This window comes from Mus musculus, chromosome 14 (assembly GCF_000001635.26).
Source record: "Mus musculus strain C57BL/6J chromosome 14, GRCm38.p6 C57BL/6J".
Classification (NCBI taxonomy): domain Eukaryota; kingdom Metazoa; phylum Chordata; class Mammalia; order Rodentia; family Muridae; genus Mus; species Mus musculus.
Genome location: NC_000080.6, coordinates 16,566,500 through 16,589,730, shown reverse-complemented (window position 1 = coordinate 16,589,730; position 23,231 = coordinate 16,566,500). Strand labels below are relative to the sequence as shown.

The following is a 23,231-nucleotide window of genomic DNA, read 5'->3' as shown; positions in this document are numbered from 1 at the left end:
TTGTTCTAGGAAGACCTGCCACAATGCACAGCGATGTACACCAAGCCACAGCAGAAAAAACAAAAATGCCACCGTAGCATTTAAAGAATGACATCAACTGATACTGCTACGTGCTCAACAGAAAAGTATTAGCAAAGCAGGTTCTTTCTGATTCCATCTGGCAACCTGGGACCCCATGGTCACAGCAGCCTAAGTCCATTATTATGAGTTCACTACTCAATACCACAGAAAAATGTGTAACTCAGAAATATCTTCCACTGACGTTACAAAAAAATTATTTCACCTAGGTCTGGCCACTCTCCCAGGAGAACATCCAGCTGACTGACCTGTCGCTGAGCATCTGTCAGTGAGACTCTGCTCAATGCCCATGCTCAGCTCCCGCTCCATATGCATCATCTGCTGGAGCTGCATATTTTCTTGGCTGCTGGCCACTGCAAACCTTGTGTGTATCTGAATACATCCATCACATACTCAAGCCTTTAGTCAAAGGGTATTAACTCTGCAGCGTTGGAGGGTCTTGTCTGAGAGGCTGAAGATTTAGACTTAATGGAGAATATGAAGTAGCACAATACTATCCCTGTTAACACAAGACAGCAGTACCTCTAATTTAGAACTGTATTTAAAATGCATAAAGACTCAAAAGCAATAGAGAGGTATGAAGTCTATAAACTGTGCAAAATCTTTCCTTTACTACTGATCTTCCCCACATCCACTGTCGGGAAGTTCCACTGTTCATCATACACAGCGCAGAAGGTTCCTGATCCCTTTGTATGGCTGAGTTCAGAAACATTGGACATATACCACTTTCAGTCCTAGACAAATGAAACCTCAGTTTTCCCATCATGTAAATCTTGATCTCTTTTTTAGCTTTGATTGACTAGCTCTTATACTAGTCCATGTTTGCTTTCATCTATTCTCTGAGCATAGTTTAGCAGTGATCTATTCACCATTCTGTCTCTTTTTCTTTAAAGATTTATTTTTATTTCATGTGTATGGACTTTTTCCCATATGTAAGTACATTAGAGGCCAGAATAGGACCTCACATATCCTGTCATTAGAGTTACATATGATTATGAGCCATGTGGATGCTGAGAACCAAATCCAGATCTTCTGGAAGAGCGGCATATGAGATTTTGTACTATGAGCAAACATCTGGCAGGGACACCCTTCCTCAGTGTCACATATCTAGCAGGGATTGTCCTTTCTTGGAGCCACACATCTATCCACATTGGTGGAAATAACACTACAAACACATTGTCATGTCATGTGGCTCCCACGTGAAAATGATAGCTCTTTTACACAGACATTTTCTCCTGATGTCAACAGGCCCTGTAAAGTACTATTTGATTTATTTCTTGACTTCATTTTCTCTTTAATCTTGGAACAGAGACCTATCTGAGCTAGTGATGTCAATTTCTTTGCCATACGAATTTGGACTCTGTTTGTTTGTTCTTGGTTTATTTGTTTATGATCCCCAAAATTACTTTGGAGTCCCCTAGCAAATAATGGGCTATGTAAAGAGAACTGATAACCTCACCTAGGTAAACTCATTCCAATGAACTTGGAGTATTTCATCTCAATTCCAGGGGCAGTGACGTCATACTATTACATTCTTGAAACTGGCCTTAGCAAATATTGACAGCATATGCATCTGGGAGCAGCTTGTCTCTCCCCACGACCTCTTCAGAGGGCCATTGGTAAATATTTGCTGCACAGCAGGCAAAGGTCAGACCTGCATTTGACACAAGAAGTCAAGACCTTACTGAGGCATTTGAACAATTTTCAGAGGAATCAGAGCTGTTTCTCTAAGTCAGTGATCTCAGTCCTTTGTTTAGTAATGAAGCCCAGCACATCCCAAAATGCCCAGCACATCCCAGAGACAACTGTGACAGAGCTTACAGTGTATCCCAGAGCCTACTGTGATGGAGCTTACAGTGTGTCCCAGAGCCTACTGTGGTGGAGTTTACAGTGTGCCCCAGAGCCTACTGTGGTGGAGCTTACAGAATGTCCCAGATCCTAATGTGATGGAGCTTACAGGGTCTAAGCTCTACCTGTGCAAAGTCTGAAGATGGGATGGTTCAGAGATACCTACACAAAGGAAGGGTATTTATGATAGAGTCATTTGTGTTTTAATATGTCAGAGCTGTGCCTGCCCACACTGGAGGTTAAGGTGGGCAAAGCCAGATGTCATGACTTTATGGATGACCAGTGTGACAGTGACAGTCACAACTCAGGCTGGCATGGAGGGTGAGGGAATAGCATGACCTTCTGAGAGATACTCTTGATGCTTGGCAAAATCCAGCACAAGACAAAATCTATTCTTCTCTCCATATACAGACTCTGAGTCTTGAGAGATATAGTGCATAGTGACACTTTACACATGTGTGCAAGAAGGAATTACATTATGAGCTCAGAGTCACATGTCTTATGAATTATTTTCTAATGTTGGTGGACATGATCCCCCCCCTCCCTGTCAACAACAACAACAAAAACAAAAAAACAGTTCTTCCAAAGATTCTAACATTCCTGCTGCCTGGCTGAGAGAGTCAATATCTGAGTCAGGTGGTACAGGGAAGGAGCCCTCTCTGACAGAACAGATATCCAAAGATGATGTGTCAGGGGAGCAATTCAAACTATCCAGAAGTGCAAAAGATACACGGGTAACTCTGAGTGAACTAAGAGGTCTCTGGGAAAGAAGGGCAGGACAGTATGTTTGTATGTCTAGGAGCACAGGATTTTTGAAGGAGGTAGCAGCTGTCATAGAGAATTATCTGTCACCCAGGAATGACAGAAGGAGCTCTGTTTAAGGAATCATTGAAAGGGTCACTCTCCAGTAATGATGCTCCATTGTCTAATGGGCTTTGTTATCTTGTAATAATGCCCTGTGGTCAAGGTGACTCATGGTGGGGAATTGACAGTGGACAATTACCTCAAGGAAAAAGCACATTTAATTTTTCTTTTGTACTCTGCTCTCTGTTCCATCCATTCTCTGCTTTTTCTTACTCTGATATTAATTTAAAATGTAAACAAAATATTTTTAAATATTAAGGCTTTGGGTTATTTTTAAGTGTTATTGTCTCTTGCTACTAACCAAGGGGACCTAGTTGCATGGATGCTAGCAAGATGCTCTTTGTACTTTAGAATTAAATGGTGGATTCTAGTTACTGCACTCAATGTTGCTGCTGCTGCTTGGATCCCTTTAGCATCTTACAGCCCTTCCTAGGGTAGTTTCATCGAAATGTTTTAGCTAAAAGACCAATTAAGGGTTTTTAACAATCTGTGAGTCACCTGTCCCATCTACTCTTTATTTATTAACTAAACACTTTTATTGAAATGATATTTATGGGAGAAAGCACACACATCATTAGGTCAGGCTTAGATTTTTTTTTTTATCCCAAGGGTACACAAACATTCAACCAGGTCAAGAAACTGAACATGTCAGAGATTGTTCATCTTTTAGTCTTGACCCTCTCCTGAACCACATCCTGAATTCTAATCACAGAAACCAATAAGACTTTTTTTCTTGAATTTGTATGAATAGAGTTGTGCCTTTTTACATATTTCTGGTTTCCTTCACACAGGTTTTTTTTTTATGTCATTTATTTGCACACATTTTAGGTTCATTCATTCCTAGTATTCTGTGATATTACTCTGAGTATCTGCATGCACACATGTGTGCACATGTATGTGTATGTACATATGGGAGCCAGACAACAACCTGGGATGTTATTCCTCAGGGGCTTCCCGCCATATATTTTGAGAGAGTGTAATAGCTATTCCTGGTTGTCAACTTGATTACATCTAGAATGAACTACAGTCCAGAATTGGAGGGCTCACCTGTGATCCAGATCTTGAGGCTGGAAGACACAAGTTTCTGACCTGGATTTTATCATGGAGATCTTGAGGCATAGTGACTATAAAAAGCTTAGGCCCAGGCAAGGTAGTCCATGCCTTTAATAACAGGAGACTAAGGCAAGGAGATCGCTGAGTTTTAACCAACTTTTACTTTCAACTAAACCATAGCTCTGGTAACCAATATCCTCAGGGAACCCCTTGCCATTCATTTGCTCTTTCAGCCAGCCCGTCTTTATAGTCAGTCAGCAGAAAGTACGAAAAAGTAAATCTTGCCCAGACAAAGGCATGGTAATGAGTAAGAGTTAGGGTCTTATTTTACTTAGAATCATTGTCTAGAGGTTAACATTCAAAACGGGATTTCAAGAAGTAGTAGAGTAATGACATTCACATCTAAGCAAAGACCACTATAGAGCAAAAAAAAAAAAAAAAAAAAAAAGTGTATATAACATGTTGGAAAAATAGTTACAGACAGTTTGCATGTCAGTGCAATGAGAATTTCAGACAAAAAGAAAGCCTAGCTGAGATACAATGGATGCCTCCAAAGTCTGCTAGACGTGTGGAAGTTGACACATGTACTCAGCAATCTCCTCCATATAGAGGCACAGATTATAAATCTGCAGAGCTTTTGTGGACCCATTGTCTGGCCTGTAATCGCTCAACTTTGCTGTATAACAACTGCCATAGAAAATCTATAAACAGATGAAAGTTCCTTTCCTGGGCTCCAGTAAAACTTTATTTTATAACCATTAGAGTCTGTCAGCCCCAGCCAAAGAACTGTACCAGGTAGCCTCCCTTGTATCTTTGAGAGGCTGGAGTGTTTCTGACCTTTGTGTCACTGTGACCACACACCTGACAAAGCAATGTAAGGGAGGATTTATCTGGACCCACGATTTCCATTGTAGTGGAGAAGGCATTTGAAGTAGTCCCATTCGTGATGGTAGTAACTTGGGAGGGAAGCTGTTCATGTGGCATGGACCAAGAAGCAGAGGAGAGCAGGTTGGAAGAAGGTGTGGTGTCATAGTCAAAGTCCCAGTCCTTCCTCAGCCAGGAGCTTCCTCCAGCCTCCGCAGTCTTCAAACAAGCAGCACATGCTGGCGACCAAACTTAGAAACCATGTTTCTGGGGTGAGCACTCCAGATTCACACTCTAACACGTACACTGGTGATCCTCAAGGACTTACTTCTCAGTTTTTAATTGATGTAGCAGAGCCCAGCCCACTGCGGGTGATACCATCCTTAGACGGATGGGGTTGGGCTGTGTAAGAAGGAGTGAACTTAAGCCTGGGGGCAAGCCAGTCAGCAGAATCCCTCCATGCTTTCTGCTTTATGTTCCTGCCTTAAGTTCCTACCTTGGTGTCCTTCAACCATAGACTATAACCTATAGGCTAAAATGAAGTATTTCCCCTTCAAGTTGCTTTTGTCTCTATATTGATTTTCACAGAAACAGAAAGCAAAGCAGGATTGAACAAACTCATCCTTCTCCCGTAGACTGGCTACAAAATATCTCAAACATTAGGTGATTAAGTAGGGTTCTCTATAGCCTCCAAGTACGTACCAGAAAGCCAGAACCCATCCAAGCCTGGAGTCTGGCCCAGAAGAATGTTTGTAAGTTTTGTGTGAGATGAGCATTTGCAAAGTGAAGCCAAAACGAAGTGGCTGAGCCTCTGTGTCTTCCAGAGCTGGCTGGGTGAGGAGTGTGACACACTGAGTCTGCTCCTCTGGGGCTCCTCTGTACATCCTGCTCATTCAGATCTTTTTCTTTATCCCTGTGTCTCTAGCTCCCTTCCTTTTAGAGAAAAGTGAAAGTTGGTGAGATGGAGCTTCTTGCTCTTCTCACTCTGGTATTTTGAATGCCAAGACACTGGGAAGTGCGCCCCAAACTATCAGTACTAGGGGTGAGGGTTGTTTCCCTCAGTGCACTTGCTGTTTGAACTGGATTCTGAAAGAACAAGGGGAAGCCCAAAGTCCAGAGGACTTGAAGGACCTGCCTGAATCTTGACCTTTGCCATCCACATCTAATTCCCTATGTCCTCATGGAAGTGACCAGAGGCACAGTCCCAGATGAAAGAGCATGGCAGCTCTTACAAAAGAAAGGATTTCATTGGACTTGCTCACATTTTCTGAGGTTTAGCACATTATCCTCATGGTAGGAAGCTTAATGGCAGGTAGGCAGACATGGAGCTGAAGTAGCTGAGAGGTTCTATATCTGGACCCACAAGCAGCAGAAAGAGAGAAAGCCACTGAACCTGGCTTGGCCTTTTGAAACCTCCACCCCAGGGACACACTTCCTCCAACAAGGCCACACCTCCAAATCCTTCTCAAGTAGTGCCACTCTTTAATGACTAAGCATTCAAATATATGAACCTATCACTAAAAAGGGCCACTCTTATTCAAGCCACCAAAGCCAACTTTAGAAGCCATAGCACAGTCCTTTCAAATTGTTTCCACTCTAGCCTGAGGTGGATAAGGAAGGTTGCTTTACACCCTGCTATGTGAACAAAGAGAGAAAAATGTTTTTTCACCAGAAAGTGTACTCTGTGTTACAGTACTGCGTGGAACTGTAACATGGCTCCACACTCATCAGCATTTTCCCAACAGAACCTCCCTGGGAATGTCTACCCAACTTTTGCTGTACTCTGACAGGTCTCACTCAATCATCTTGGGATGTTTTTATTTGCCATTTTCTCTGTCATACACTAGAATAAATTTCAGTTTCATTCCCTCTGTACCCTTAATGAAGCATTTGTACTTTTTATACCCTGCTCCCAGCAGTGTCTGAAGGAAATCCTATATGTGTGTGGGTGTGTACACACACACCCACATACCCACCACCCCCATACACACACATATAATGATTGCTTACAAGCTGTGTTTCAACTAGTCTAACAATCAACAGAAGGTCCAAGAACCCAGTAGTTGTTCAGTCCACAAGGCTGGATATCTCAGCTGGTCTTCAGTACATGCTGGAATCCCAAAGAAGTACGTTCCAATGCCAGTGAACAATGTACTTGCTAGCAAGAGTAACAGCAAGCAGCCAAAGGAAGCAAGCTTCCTTTATCCATGTTCTTTATATAGGCTTCAGAAGAAGGTATCTCCCAGATTACAGGTATATCTTTCCACCTTAAAAGATCCAGATTAGAAGTGGCTTTTCCCATTTCAAATGACTTAATTAAGAAAAAAAATCCCATTTTTGGATTTTAGTTAATTCCATGTAGTCAAGTTGACAACCAAGAGTAGCCATCACAGTTGGGCAAATGAATGAAAAGATGGCTGAGATGGTCAGATCAATTAGGCTGTGGACTGGATGGATAATGGAAGAATTGAAAGAAAAATGAGATAGAAAATAAAGCTAATCTTCTATTCTTGTAATATTATTGTCATTTAATTTACTATAACTGGTGTTAAGTTCCTAAGACTGAATACTCCTTCTGCAGAAAACAGCAAGGTGTTTATTTTCTGCCTCCTATGGCAGACTCTCAAATATCTCATTGCCATTCTGACTCATGGTTTATGCTGTAAATAAAAGGAGCCATATAATATAAGCATTTGTTGATTTCAGTGGAGATATCTCCTGATGAATCTTCTATAAATTGAAAATACATTGTCTCAGGAATACACTTCATACAACTCACATCTGGGTCTCCATAGCTTAGCAACATAGCACAAGGCAGAGGTCATTCTTTTCCTCACAATTAAGATGAGACATCATAGGTTAGAAATTCCATTCACAAAGACTTGTTCAGCACATAACATACTGATCCTAAACAGGCATGTGCAGAAACTCCCAGAAATGTCCTCATTGGCCTAAGCATGAGGTTGAAATGTCTACTCTGAAAGAATTATCTAGGCTTTCATCTCACACTCTGGGTAGGAGCAGGCAATGTGCTCCTGGCTGTACTTTCTCCTGGCAGACCCCATCCTGGCATTTTGAAAGTTATACTGAATCCCATACTATATTCTAAGTTATATCTCATGTGTTCATGAGGCAATACTAGACGGTGTATCACTTTAGAATGCATTGAGTAGGTGAGAGATGTGAGCCTGCAGCGACCTCGTAAGTAAGTGACCTCGCTCACTTGGAGTCAGGCAGCCAAGAAGAGGCAAAGCTAAGTTTCACCCAGTGTCTAAACTCAGTGCCTTCCTCCCAGCACTGTCTCCCTGACCATTTGTCTGATGCTGACAGAACTCTGAACAATGTCGTCTTACATTTCTATGGTTCTGTTCACAGGCCAGGCACTAGCTGTGACTTTCCAGTGGATGAGATCCATCTAAGTGACTAAGGGACAGAGTTTTTAATAGTTTCAGTTGAATTAGGCAGTAGATTAAGTTTAAGGACCGAGGACTACTTGGATCACTCACACAGTCTCTGAAGAGGTCATACTGAGGCAGGAGAGTAGGCAGCAACTGAGACATGCCCTTGGCTTTTTCCTTGGTACTGAAATGCCACTCGCAATTCCATCATTTAGAAGAATCAAGCTCTGCCTCTGATCATTCACCTGTCTAGGAGGGTTGTCTCATTTTATCTCATTGGAAAACATTGAATTAAGACACAACCCCCCCCCCCAAAAATAAAATAAAATCAAGCAGACTGTGTTCATTAGGGATTCATTGCTGTGAAGAGACACCATGGCCACAGCAACTCATATAAAAGAAAACATTTAACTGGGTCTGGCTTATAGAGGTTTAATCCATTATTGTCATGATGGGAAGCTTGACATCGTGCAGGCAGACAGGTGTGCTGGAGGAGCTGAGAGTTCTACATCTTGATCCACAGGCAGCAGAAGGAGACTGCCACACTAGGCCTAGCTTAAACATATTGAAATTTCAATGCTCAACTCCGCTGTGACACACTTCCTCCAGGAACGCCATTACCTATACTAACAAGGCCACGATTCCTAACTGTGCAATTCCTTATAGTCCAAGCATTCAAATACATGAGTCTATGGGGGCCATGCCTATTCAAACCACCACACAAAACAATACTAAGAAACTGTAAGCAAGCCCTGGCCAGGTAAGACCGAGGCTGGCTGTGCGGGCACTGACTTGGCCATTCTTTATCTCCCTGCTGCTGCTGTCCTACAAGGTGTCTGTGAAAATGAAGGAGTAGAAAGCAGGGTTGGAGGACAGGAGAGAACAGGAACTCAGGGTTGTCTTGTTGTTTGGCTGGCTTTTAAGGCAAGGTCGTAGCCCTGAGGAGCCTCAACCTCCCAGTCTTCCTGCCCCAGCTTTTACGGTGCTGGTGTTTCAGGCAGTGCCAGTGTGCTCAGCTGGAGTGTGTGTTTCAAAGGTGGAAAAGCAGTGAGCAATTTCTCAGAGAGGGAACTGAGAAGTAAGGAGAAGTAAGATACTGTGCCAAGAAACAAAGATGAGTCTGAGTGACACACTGTAAATACCCTGGACCAAAGACATAATAAATGCCACAGGATTCCTGGCGTGAACAAATTGAACTGAAAAGTGCTTCAAAAGAAGAAAATTGAAGGTCTTAACAAAACTGGATTATGGGACTTCAGTGAAAAGCAGGTTCATGGTCCATGCTTGCCTGGTGTGCTAGACGTATGGGCGTAGGGTATGACTCAGGAGCACTCTTCAGCGTGGCAGGCCTTGGGGTTCATCCCAGAACTGAAAAGGGAAAAACAAAACACACAAATAAAAGCCCTCATGTGTATTAAATCTTAGAGCAATAGAGACAAGGTGATACAGAGTTCAGTTAAATTCTGAGATACTGAGAACCCAGGGTACAGACATGGGCCAGTCCTAGTCCACAGCCAGGTGGTGTAAAAAAACAATTTCCATTTAACATAGTTGCAAACAGTATTATTCACTTGCATGCATTCTGGTGCATCAGCAGGTGTTCAGAGCAGCCTACTAGCCAGAGGCTTTGGTGAGTTGCCAGGCAAAGCCTATGAAAACCGCACGGCTGGAGGCCAAGCCCGGGTGTTCATCTTGCACTATCCACACTCCTGCCTCAGCTTCCCTGAAGAGGCAGGTACTGCTCAATAGGTGTCTTTTCAGTTTTTCTCAGTGATAAATGTGGAATCCAAGAGATGCTAGGCACACCGGTACCACTGAGCTCTAGCGCAACCCTAGTGTCTTCTCTGCCCACGGAACTCGACTGAAAGGGGAACAATCCAATCCAAGAGGGCTTAGGTCACTAACAGGAAAACACTTCCTGGTTTTGTTTTGGTGAGAGGGTCTCATGTATCCCAACCTAGAGCCCAAGTCCATTTGAAGCTGAGGATAAATTTGGTTTCCTGCTCTCTTGCCTCTATCTCCCAAGTGCCAAGATTATAGGTGTATGCCACCATGCCCTATTTATGTGGTGCCGGGGATCAAATCCAGGCAAGTATTCCCCCAACAGTAATATGACATAAATGCCCTAAGAGGAAAAAAAAGTCATTATTATTTTTTAAAAAGCTAGATGTGTCTTTTTAAAACAGCATGCTCTGCTCCAGTGTAGGTGAGATTGTGCATGCTGTGGTCATGTGGGTGCATTTGAACCTGGAGGAGCTGAGCATTCATGAGGGTGTGGAGGAGTAGCTGTGACCAAGCTGTCTATGTGCATTCAGACATGGTTCTTTCTTCAGGAAACTCTCTGGCTCTGACATGTTTGCTGAGCATGGTTCATGGCGTTTCACTCAGGATTGTCCAGGAGGTAATTGCTGCTTCAAACCCAGAGAAACAGATGTAGATCCTGAACTCTGGCTATAAATCCATGCTTTATGATTAGGGTTTTCAAATGTGCTGTGTCACACTGGCAAACAAGTACACAGTGACTCTTAAACAAAATGAATTTGACTCTCAAACTTTTGGGGATTTTTGTTTGTTTGGTTTTTCTTGTTGTTCATTAGACCATTGATCAAATAGAGAAAATAGAAGAGGTGTCCATGTTAGAACAGGTGTCTGTGGAGGGTATGGGAACGGTTCTTTCTAGCTATGTAAATCAGACTTAGTGATGTCACTCCTTTACGCGTCACTGTGAACACATTGGTTCAGGTTTAACTCTACCATATTTATTAGTCACTATCATACATGAGCATATACTTATAGTGTATGTTCATTGGTGCTTTCCTTACTTCTATTTAAAAGAAAGACTTCAGAGAAGAATCATGTTTTCAAAAGGTGGGAGAAGATTTACTGACCAAAAAATGATAAGAAATGTGGTTAACTTGAGTCCGCTTTTGAATTAATACTTCCTAATAGCCTCAATCGCTGCCAATGGTGTAATTAATCCATGATGAGAAATGACTCACTGACTATGAGTCCCACTACATTATAAGAAGTCCATAATATCCCATCCACGCAGATTTAAATACTGATCAAGTTCATTTCTCTACAATTAAAAGAATCTCGAGGTGATTATAAATCTAAATTATCCTTGTGCAAAAAAAGAAATTCCCCAATCACAAGCAATCACCACACCACAACCACAAAGAGCCTTGCTAGAGACTGTATCCTTTCAGCCAAGCAACTGCTATCTTGGGGATTTCAGCTATGTCCCCTTGCAAAGGGATAATCCTAGCTAGGCTTGTTGATAATACTGCTCCACCCCAGGAAAGACTGGGGAGGGTGACATCTTCCCCCACCACCTGTTGTATGCAACTCTGCCTTAATTGCCCATGGCCTGGGGAAGGCCTTAAATATATGAGGAATGTGGTCTTCATCTACATAGCTGTGGGGAAGCTGTCTTCTCTGCTGAAGTACAGACCTTCCAAGAGTGCCTAGTTAGGGAGGGAGCACCCCCACACATCCCTGTAAGTGACTTTTCAATTATGCTTTGTAAGGAAGCCCAGTAAACTCAAAGTTCCTTAGAGTGACCTCTAGTAATACTGACCTCTGTCCTTGGAACCATAGGGTTAGGAGAAGGGTTAAATATTGCTTAGGTCTCCTGAAGAAAAGGAATTTTAGCAACACACAGGCACACAAAGGAGGAATATTGTGGAAGACATTTCTGGGCTCAACCTCTCTTTCCCATGACCACTGCCTCCCTGCACTTTGGGACCATTATTAGCAATTTCCACAAGGAAGTGCAGCAGCCTCCTGGAGAAAGGGCACCTGAGACACAGGTATCTGCCATGGTGCCAAGCTTTCTCACCTCTAACTTATTTCAGTTCTGTTCAGTTCCTCTCCCCTCTGCCCATACCTTTTCCTCCACCTCCAATACTAGGTGCTCGTGACTCTGTTTCCAGGGAACCCAAGACCTCAAGGAAGCATTCAGGGACAGTAAGTCTCTTGGGCCAAGCAGAAAGTCACACATAGCCCAGCGTTTTGTATCTTTACAATTGTTCAGTGGTGGTCAGTTAAGTGGTCGCTTTGTAATGTGTGTTGTCTTTGTAGTTGACAAGTTTCTAACAAAATGGCTACAGAAAGGAAAGCAAAACAGTGTGCACTTCCAGTGAGAGCTCTCCCTTCAGCACGCTGAGCTTCCTATGCTGCAGGTATAGAGGGCTTTCTTAGGGACACTCACTCCCTAAGGAGGAGTGTGCAGCATGCTCCCATCCTGTGCCAGGACAGCCAAATAATAGCAAACTAGTCAGAAGGGCATTTCAGCAAGGGTGGGTGTACCTGACAGGCTCCCCTGTGTGTCAGTGTCCTTCCCTCCCTGCACTGCCCACAAAGGAAGACAGGAGTCAGGGCTTCCCCACCCATTTCCTTGCCAGCCTCCTGTGGGAGAATTCCCAGCTTGGCAGAGAAGGAAGCAGAGTCTGGCTCTGCCCGGCATCTTCTTTCCAATGGAGAAGTTGGAAGCTAGCTGCAGGTGGCTTCCCTTTTTGAAAGTGCTGGCTGTTTGGCTGCATCTATATTAATTGCCTCTGGGTTTTTGAGAACAACTAAAAAAAATTCTGCTCCTTCCCCTAGGCTGAGTCAGTGTAACCAGTTAAAAAAAGAAAAGAGAAATCCTCTTGTCTGAAGATTAGGTTTTTTATTTGTATTTTTTTAAAACAGGTATAATTGGACAGGGGTGGTCTGAGCCAAGTCTAGCTTTCAGAATTATAAAACCCTCATACTTGCCCAGTATGAGGAGTATTTTCAAACTCCACGTTATGTGTGGGGACCTGTGCCTGACGAAGTGGCCACCAACACTCTGTGCATAGACTGAGGATTGGCGTGGGTTCAGACAGGGCACAAGTCTACTAACTGCTGAACACTGTAGCCTCAGGAAGGTCTGGGTATCCTTGGCAAAAGTCCCACAGCTAGAAACAGGAGGCTGAGACACTGCTAATATTCCTTTTGTGTGTTTATTGAGAAGTGACAGGTAGTTATTTACGTTCTATGGATGGTATACAGATGAGAAAACTGGGTCCTAGAGAAAATCAGTATTTTCCTAGACACACAGATGGCCAGTGACAGAGTTACTGTTTTCACCAACCAGCAAACCAGAATCTAAAATTCTTTCTCTGTCTCTCTCTCTCTGTCTCTATATCTCTCTCTGTCTCTCTCTGTCTCTATATCTCTCTCTGTCTCTCTCTGTCTCTATATCTCTCTCTGTCTCTCTCTGTCTCTATATCTCTCTCTGTCTGTCTGTCTCTCTCTCTCTCTCTCTCTCTCTCTCTCACACACACACACACACACACACACACACACACACCTCAGTCTCTGTGTTTTGCCTTTCACTTTCTGTGTTTGTGAGAGTGCGATTGGCAATGGGGGGTGGGGGGTGGGGGGTGGGGGGAGGGAGGTGGTGGATAGAAAGAAGAGAAAGGTGAGATTAGGAACAGAGTTTGGTGCAACTAATCTGTGACTGCTCCAGGTGTTTCTGCCTGCAGGGTTTTTAAAGTCTAAGTAGATCCCAGAAGGGACTTTTCTCTCCCCTCCGGAGCTAGGACAATCCCTTCAGCGAGCTCAGCTAAAGCCTGAAAGAGTGAGAAAAAGGGAGGAAATAATAATAATAATAATAATAATAATAATATGAAGAAGGAATAAAAAGACGGCAGGCTTAATGGAAAGTTTCCCGGCCCCAGAGGCTTCCCTCTGCGAGCGGTGGCGGGGCTCCTGATGGGCAGTTCGGGGCTTGCGGAGTGCTTTTACGGGAGTGGAAAGATACCTAAGTTGCAAGGGCTTGGCCAGGAACAGGAGAGCAGAGAGGAATTTCAGAGGCGAGCTGAGGGCGAGGGTCTCCCTGCCAGGGCCGGCCGATGAAAAGGCGCAAACCGCAGCCGCACTCCCGCTCCTCCCTGCGCTCCTGGCATTGTTTGCACGCTGAGCCGTGGGGAGCACCGCGCGGCTGGCCGCGGACTCGCTGGCTGAAGGCTCTTGCAGGGCTGCTGGGAGTTTTTAAGCGCTGTGAGAATCCTGGGAGTTGGTGATGTCAGACTGGTTGGGTCATTTGAAGGTTAGCAGCCCGGGAAGGGTTCACCGAAAGTTCACTCGCATATATTAGGCAATTCAATCTTTCATTCCGTGTGACAGAAGTGGTAGGAAGTGAGCTGCTCCGAGGCAGGAGGGTCTATTCTTTGCCAAAGGGGGGGACCAGAGTTCCCGTGCGCCGCGGCCACAAGACTGGGATGCAGAGGACGCGAGCCACCCGGGCAGGGAGCGTCTGGGCACCGGCGGGGTAGGACCCGCGCGCTCCCGGAGGCCTGCGCGGGCGTCGCCTGGAAGGGAGAACTTGGGATCGGTGCGGGAACCCCCGCCCTGGCTGGATCGGCCGAGCGAGCCTGGAAAATGGTAAATGATCATTTGGATCAATTACAGGCTTTTAGCTGGCTTGTCTGTCATAATTCATGATTCGGGGCTGGGAAAAAGACCAACAGCCTACGTGCCAAAAAAGGGGCAGAGTTTGATGGAGTTCGTGGACTTTTCTGTGCGGCTCGCCTCCACACCTAGAGGATAAGCACTTTTGCAGAGCGCGGTGCGGAGAGATCATGTTTGACTGTATGGATGTTCTGTCAGTGAGTCCCGGGCAGATCCTGGATTTCTACACCGCGAGCCCTTCCTCCTGCATGCTGCAGGAAAAGGCTCTCAAAGCCTGCCTCAGTGGATTCACCCAGGCCGAATGGCAGCACCGGCATACTGCTCAATGTAGGTTTATTATTTTTTTTCCTTTCTTTTACCAAGGAAAAATAAATGTCTCTCTTGCATGCAATAAAGACACTGGAATAAAGTGCAGTGGTGGCAAGACAAAGGGTTTAATGATTTAATGCTGAAGGGGTGTGATAGGCTGCCATGCATATGGATTCCCTCTGCTGAAATTCCCTTGGAGAGGTTTCTTGAAACGCTCCTGCGCCCCTGTTCTCCCTTACCACCCTATTCTTTCTTGAAGATAGGTGTTTTTTGTTTGTTTGTTTGTTTGTTTTTAAATAAGTACGAAAGGAAGGGGAAAAATAGAAGGTGACCACGGACTTTGAACATTCTTCAAGTAGTGCAATCTGATATTCCATGCAATTTGTGTAACGGGTAGAGAGGGGACTTAACTTTGCTGGGATTAGCCACGAGCTCAGTAACACTTCCCCCTTATGTATTTCAACAGTGCAAAGTAATTAAAATATGACATGGTCTCTTCAAGGAATGCAACCGTGTAAAGGCGGTTAATCAGAGTTCATAATGTACCGGGCAGGATGGTGCAAGATGCTGCCTCCCTCGTTCCCTTCACCGAGAAAAGGCAATATGTCTTAGCTGTGACCCCACTGCCATCTCTCCGAGTTACTTTGTTGGTCTAAGAAGTTTCTGTTTTGCTAGGTTACTCCTGGTCACCAACACCCCTCGGGCTGGCCATTCATTATTTCCATACCTTACAATTCAGTCAGGAGCCTGGACTTCAGTTAAAGGAAAAGAAATCTAAATGGGGTAGCCTCGTTTTCAAAAACAATATTGACTGTTTGGTTATCTGATGCTGACATGGTGCTTCAGCTTCATCAGTCAACAGTAGCTCAGCTGCAGGCCTGAGAAATGACCAGGAGTCCTGGGAAATCTTACATAGAGCTGATGGTAGTGGGAGCCTGCAGGATGCTTCGCCACCCTGACAGTGATTTAGATAAATGGCTCATCTATCTATCAAAATGTTTTTAGTACTTGATTTGACAATTCATTGGAGCATTAGCCTGAAAATGACATTTTAAATCCTTGTTTACAAAGCGGTCAAAGTTTAACTGGGAGAAATTGAGTTTTCCTAACAACAAGGTGACTTGTCTAAAGAGAGAGGCAAAAGGCAAAATAGAGGAGGGGCAGGGGCAGCATGTCAGCTGACTCTCTGAAACTTTTTCTTAGGAAAAAGGACAGTAAGAAAAAAAAAAAAAGACTTACTTCTTGGGCCAGCAAATCAACAGGTTTGGAGTTGGAAAACCATTAACCATTTATTTGATGCCAAAGGCCTTGCCATCCAACTTAGTATTCACAGAGCCCCATGTAGGCACACAGAGTATCGATCGCTCCAGGAAATGCCTTAATAGTCATCGGCTCCCCAAATACCCTCTCCTCTTTGCTACTCATTTTCTTTTTGGAGAAGGCAAAAAACTTTAGCATTAGAAAATATTTTCCAGTCACTAGCATGCCCTCAAGCCCTCCTTTCCATAGCAATTAAACTGATGCCAACGTTCTAGTTGAGATTCTAGGGACTGGGCACGAGGAAACTTTGACTTCTTAGAGAGGATTGTCCTGAAACATTTTTAGTAGAAGGGAAGACCTGTCTTGGAAAGAGATTCTGTGGAGAGGAGTTACTTATAGAAATTCTCCCTTTTGCAATTACCCTGCTTAACTTACCTATTAGGTTTCAAGAGTGGAGGGAAAAGCTTTGTTTGCTCTTGATAATGTTAAACAAGGGATTTGCTTTATCTGGGGAGAGCCGAGCTGACTGTCACTCACTAGCCTAGGGCGAGCTGATAAGCAAAAACTGTGGATAGCACCAAGGTTTCGCTAATCAAAGAAACCTGCTTTAGACAAAGTAAATAAAAGCATTTGACAAAAGGGTTTCAGGAATTCCAGTGTCTTGTTTTTGTAAGCAAGGCAATCAGGGCTCATTGTGGTCCGCTTCAGCTAGGGTTTCAACTCATACTCCAACCTAGAGCTGAACCGAGTCAAGTGTCAATATTGCCGGTACCCCGCAGACTGGCTCAGACTGGCTCTGTTGTCCACAAACCAAGGAATCCCAGTTCTTTCTGTTGATTCCAGAGATTAAGGATAACTAAAACATTCTTTCAAAAGAAATTCTAGTAAGTATCCGTGTCTTACAGTGTTGGGGCTTTTGAAAGGAAAGCCCTGTGAACTACCTTTGCATAAGTAACAGCTTAAATCCTGTGGACTTAGTTTTCCATTTTACCTAATGGCTGTTTTGAAAAGACGCAGCTCAACTTTGCTCTTAATACAGAAGAAACAGTGGGGCAGAGAGGAAAGAAAGCCTGGGACTGAATTCCACAAAACTATCTCCAACTTTGGAAGCTTATGTAGGTTTTGTGTGTGTGTGTGTGTGTGTGTGTGTGTGTGTGTGTGTGTGTATGTGTGTGTGCACTTGTGCGAGTCCATGTGTCTGTGTGTGTTGAAAACCTTTGAACATATTGTCCCCAGAGCCTCACTTTGTCAAGTGTTAGAATTCTCTATTTTTCTTTTAATTTGAAAGACAGAAAATTGATATGCCAACCAGCTGTTGGTTGTGGTAGGGCCTGTGGATTGTTTGGTATAAATATTGGAAATCAGGATTAGGGGCCACTAAGGGAATGTGGTGTAAATAACAAAAAGACGGCCCTGGGTCACCAAGGGTCTATTCAGATACCTCCTGGATTCTCTTGTTTTTGGGTAACTCCAGACGTTTTGCGGAATTAATTGCTTTATGGGCACGGATTAAACCTCATTATTTAAAAAATCTAAATATAGTTGCTTTTGATGAAGTCATGAGAGTGGCAACATCTTGGCTCCTTTCCCCGTGTTCTCCCTTTTCCACACATCAAAAGAGGGGAGAAAAAAGTCTTTTTACATGGGGGTTTGCCTATTCAGAAGAAATTTTTAAAAATGAACAGTTAGCAATGTGTGATTAAGGAAGAAAAGTTCTCCTCGTAAAGCGCTGGGCTCTGAGTTTGAAGTATTAAGTGGAAGCGAAGTCCTCTCCTAGTGAGCTATAACATGAGATCAGAGTGGCAAAATCAAAGTTACCTTCTGAGAAAGACTCCATGAAGACCGACAGCCGCCATGTGAACTGAGTGGCATTTTGAATAAATATTTCAGTAAAAAGGGCCACTTGTTTTTCTAAAGTAGGACATAATTTTCTGCTGTTCAGCCGCATGACTTAGTGACAGTGTCAGAAAGAAGAGAAGAACGGGGACTTCTGAAATCTCAGAGAGAGTGCACCACAGGGTCACTTCAAAAACAAAAGATGAACAAAGTTTTCTTTCCCAGTCGCCAGAGAGAGAGAGAGAGAGAGAGAGAGAGAGAGAGAGAGAGAAGAAAAGAGAAATCTGTCAATCTCCAGATAAATGGGTGAGTTTGCAAATTAGAACAGGGGAAACAGAAAAGCAGCGATTAAATTTTATTGCCAGAAAAGGGTGAATTCCAAAGCCCCAAACCAAGTCATGGGAGGGGCAGTGCCCTGCATCTTCTTAACTGTAAGCTGTTAGTTTGGACCAGATTAGCCTCTCTGGTTTGAATCAACTGTCAAGTAGGAACAGAAAGCCCTGGCATGGGATGTGTCCTTGTTTTCTCTTACTAGATAAGTGACTGGAGTGTCAGCTTCTGCTGGGTTGGCTGGCATGAATGAGGGGTCTCCTTCTCATTTTGGACCATCCAGAACCAGCAAAGACCGTCCTGGTTTGATACTTCCATTTTGTCTTTGTTTTCTGATGAATCACAAGAATACAACTATAGTCTTTAGATTTCACACACTTTTTCCCCCATCAACCCATTAAGCAGGGTCATAGCTAAAATAGAAAGAAAATCTTACTGTTTTCTTTTATACATATTAAGCAAGGCCGTTCACTTTCTTCCACAGACGAAATACATGATAAGTGATGAAGACTGTCAATTCTACTCTTAGGAGATTTATCATTCTTTAAATTAAAAAAGAATTTTGAAGAAAGAAGTCTGGACAGTTTTTAATTAGGAAGTTAGTGTCAGGGAGGAAAATTGGAAATGGAAAACCCCTGAGAGTCTAAGCATGAAACTCCTTTTGACATTGCTCAGGTTTAACAGCAAACACTGTGGGGCATTTAAAACATGGGTTCTTAACCTGTGGGTCTCAACACCGACAGAGCAAATGACCCTTTCACAGGGGTTGCCTAAGACCATCAGAAAACATTTTTATATAATTCATAATAGTAGCAAAATTACAGTTATGAAGTAGCAATGAAAATGGTTTTATGGTTGGGGATCACCCCAACATGAGGAACTTTATTAAAGGATTGCTGCATTAGGAAGGCTAAGAAACACTCATTTAGAAGCTCTTGAAGAGACTCTCCTTCAGAGTGTGAGCTACATGTAAGTGCCAATAAATTCATCCTTAAATGGCATTTTAGTGCTTTAAATGTTCTAATATAAATTCAGCTAACTATCAATTAAATAGATTATTTCAGATATGGGAGTTTTTGATGAAGGTTAATCAGAAAAACGTAGGCTGGAAACCTTTGCCAAGATATTGATGTCCAATGTTGCCTTTCAAAGGCTGGTTATCTCCACGTTTCTAGAAAACCTCAATTTCAAATGTTCCGTCACAGTTCCCATGTCAATCACTGAAATATGCCAGATAGTTCACCATTACGACATATTCTAGGTTGCCCCTTGAACCTACGGGTGGCACAGAGAGCCTTGCGATTCCATGGTCAATATAAGTGGAGAGCTCACAACTTAATGTTTCCACTATTCCTGGGGATCATCTTGTGCTTCTGGGTCATTCTTCCAAGCACAGATTCCTTTCGTAGCCAATTGTAGATGTGTAAATAGAAGGCTGGCCTTGGAAGATTGATAGGCTCAGCGAGGCTCCACTTCAGTATGAGCTGAGGTGGGTTGGGGGAGGGGCGTGGAGTTCATCTGAATGGTTACAAAGACATCTGAAAGAACCCTTCGATGGCCTTTAAAAAGTTGAGGTTTGAGGTGTTGGAGGAAGGAGGATGGTCAGCTCAGGTTTTAAATAGATCAGGATCTTATCTGAAAGTGGCTTGGTCTAAGTTCCTCTAGCTAAGCAGGAAGCTCGATAACCTCCCTACGCCCACCCCACCCCACCCCACCCCAAGATCTTGTGACATCATCAGTCAGTCTGCTGCTCTGAATCCTCTTTTCATGCCTGGCTTCCTGCGTTATCCTTAAGATCTACTGGGTATGGTGGTTCATGCCTTTAATCCTAGCACTTGGGAGATACAAGCAGGCAGATCTCCGAGTTCAAGGCCTGCCTGGTTTACATAGTGAGCTGCAGTCCAGCCAAGGTCATATAGAGATCTTGTCTCAAACACAAATTAAAGAAAACAAAGTTGATGTGAGATCTGCATCCCATCCTACTCAAGCCTCTTTAAATGAGAGGGTTAAAAGTTCTGACTACCAAGAGCAGGAACTGTGACATCTGGGGCTTTCTGCCTGTCTCAGGCAGGTTCAGGCAGGCACAGGACTGTGGATTTGCTTGCTCTCCAGCCTCATTAGGTGCAGAGCTGCAAAGGGGTGAGTTGGGTAGGACTCTGGATTACACAGAAAAAGACTAGGATTATAGGAAGTGATGTCAGACTATCATTCCTACCAGATGAGCCTCAAGAATTCAGGTTTTCAGGGCCTCAAAAGGAGAGATCCCACCCAGAGAGGGGAGAAAGAAATCTCAGATTGAAGAGTCATGGTAAGCAATCTTGGCTCTAACAAGCCACAGCAATACCAAAAATAATTTGATAGAAAACGAGTATTTTAATAAATGTCTTCTGAGACATGATTTTACAACTCTGTAGTGGGTGCCCCTTCCTCAGCTGCCAGATGTGGGGTTCTTTGCCTTCTAACAAAGTCCAGCAATCAGTGGGTACCAACCACCCACAAACCCTGCCAGTTCCTCGCTGTTAGGGCCAATCCCTGCAGCCTCCATTTAGCTTCTTCAGCCCAAAGTTTCTGCCCTGCTCTGCATCATATGACCAATTTGTTCACTGCCAGACCCTAAGTCTGTTTCCTGCCACGTCCATTTTCCTTTTCACTTGAAACCCATGTTTTCACTTCCCAAGTGCCTGTCTTGAGAGGTAGAAAAGTTCCAATGGAAGGTTTCACCCGCTCTCTAAGCTTACACTTGTCTTTAAAGATCACAGCTTTGTAAACTTTAATCTGGACTTATTTCCCTAAATTGACCTGGTCTTGGGATGTGAGGGAGAAGCTTGTTTTTCTGGTGAGCTTGGTGGTACCCTTCTGTAATTTAGGTCTTTGGAGGTGAAAGATGAAGAATCAGGAAATCAGGACCAGTGCACTTGACTGGACTGAGCTATGTAAGTCCCTTTCTAAAGACAAAACAAAACAAGAATGGTGGTTTTTGCTACTCTGTATTAACTACTGTTTTTCACAAATGAAAACTTTGCCAAATTCAAAATACTGCAGGTAAGACTAAACAAGTGCAGCAGTTAACTGGGGAGAGGAGAACGGGATCTCATTTTTCCCAATTTTCTTCCCATTTCCAGAACAGATGAAGAAGCAATATAATGACTTCATGTCCTCAAAAATATTAACGGTTGCCACAGCTACGGCCTTTGTTGTGTCATCAAAGTCCATAATTGTGAAAAGGCTGATGACAGTCTGAAGGTCCTTTTAGCTTCAGATGATTTTTTAGGGTCTGGTCTATTGCAAAGCTTGTGGGGATAATTAGCTAAAATGGAAGTGGAGGCTTCAAAATACAGTTTCCGAGGTTTTCATTTTACTCAGTACCACCGTGTATTGCGAAGGGAATTCTTAAAGGCACACGTAATTATTTTATTATGGTCCTCAGAATGCTTTCATTGGCTTTAATAACAAGCTGTATAAAAGTCATACATTTTAATTAGTCCTTCTTATATTTACATCAGAAAAGTAACAAATAATTGATGAAAAACAAGTCTTTGGAATGGATGGCTTCGTGTACCGTGCTGCTTACAGCTTCGGGATGAGATGTTTCCTCATTGCTTTGAATTTTAATTATCTAGACATTGCAGTGGCAGTGTGTGAAGCTGAAATACTGCTGTTGCCATTTCTCAGCAAAATAATCGCCATCAATGCCTACCAAATGAAAGGTAACTAGCCACGCGTCTCTGAGGATGTAAATTACCAGTTCCATTAATTTTAGTGTTTGTTAGCGCTCCTTTGATCATGTTCATCTTGTGAGAGATTCTGTGTTCCTGTGTGTGTAGCCACATTTCGCCCTGAACACTCTTGTTTGAGTCTAGCTACCTGACCAGAAGGCTCCAATGAAGGTACCTCGCCAAGTAGGCACTGGGGATTCAAAGAGCCTTCTCTGTGTTCCAGGCTTGTTCCCCTTTGATTTTTATATGAAAACACATTTCACATGATTGATCTGTTTGGGTGTACAGAACACTAATTGTTATTATTGATTTTTAAATTCCATGACCATTATAAGTAGCCCGGATGACTGGCAGATAAAGGGTAATAATGCATGGAGTTCTGAAGCTGTTTCATGTTTGTCTGGAGTACTTTATGTGGTCAATATTAACTGCCCCATTGAAACTAACAGCTGTATCAAATAACAGTCAATCAAATGAATGTGCTTAGAGATTATTTATTGAAAGCTTTAATTGTTCACTGGGGCCCTGCTTATCAGAGGAAACAATAGGAACTGGAGATGAGAAGAAGTCTGGATTGGCAAGTAGGAGTATACAGAGGAGCTGTGCTGATTTGCCTGTGAGTGGTGCCCTATGCAGTGAGAGGAGAAGGACTGCCACCAGGCAGAGGCTGTGAGAGCTGCCCTGCTGTACTCAGGACTGACTCCTGGCTGCCAGCCACAGCTACCTTTCCTTACATCTCTCCACCTCTGCTCCCCACATCTGTCCAATGTTCTGAGATATCAGAAATAGCTTGATTTAATGTGAGCTCGATTTCTGAAGCTATGAATTGGAGACAATCATGTCTGCCATGCAGGATCTGTGGAAAGACTGGCAAACGTGTAAAATAAGATTCTGTTCTTGGGAACATCCAGAGGTCTCTGGTTGTGCTTTCTTGACTGAGTTTGGTGTGTTGCCTGGGCAGGGGCATGCTGGTGAACAGCAGGTGCTACTTTTGGGACTAATTTTTACTTTATCCCTTCGCCTCTGTCTGTTGCTCCTCACATAGATGACAGTCCTTCCTGCTTGTCAAAGGTTGGGCAGTTCTCTGGTACTGATTCGGGGGCAGCCATTTACCAAAGTTTCAGATTTGCACACATTACTGACACTGACAAGTAAGCCTTGTCCCTTGTAAAGTTAACATGGTCCTCACAGTCGTGACGGCACCTGCATAGCCTCATCACCTCTCCATGGGTCC

General features: G+C 43.5%; 1 protein-coding gene across 4 annotated transcripts in view; it reads left to right on the top strand.

Moving 5' to 3' along the window:
- Positions 1 to 23,231, top strand: part of Rarb (retinoic acid receptor, beta) — a 651,493-nt gene that overhangs the window by 492,601 nt on the left and 135,661 nt on the right. The window contains exon 1 of one of the 4 annotated variants that reach the window (NM_001289762.1): positions 14,255 to 14,519. The exons of 2 other annotated variants lie outside the window; for them this stretch is intronic. In NM_001289762.1, the coding sequence (NP_001276691.1) occupies positions 14,510 to 14,519 (10 nt within the window). In that variant the 5' untranslated portion in view covers positions 14,255 to 14,509. Of the gene's footprint in view, positions 1 to 14,254; positions 14,874 to 23,231 lie in introns of those variants that run through there. One more of the 4 variants, NM_011243.2, reaches the window with a different exon arrangement.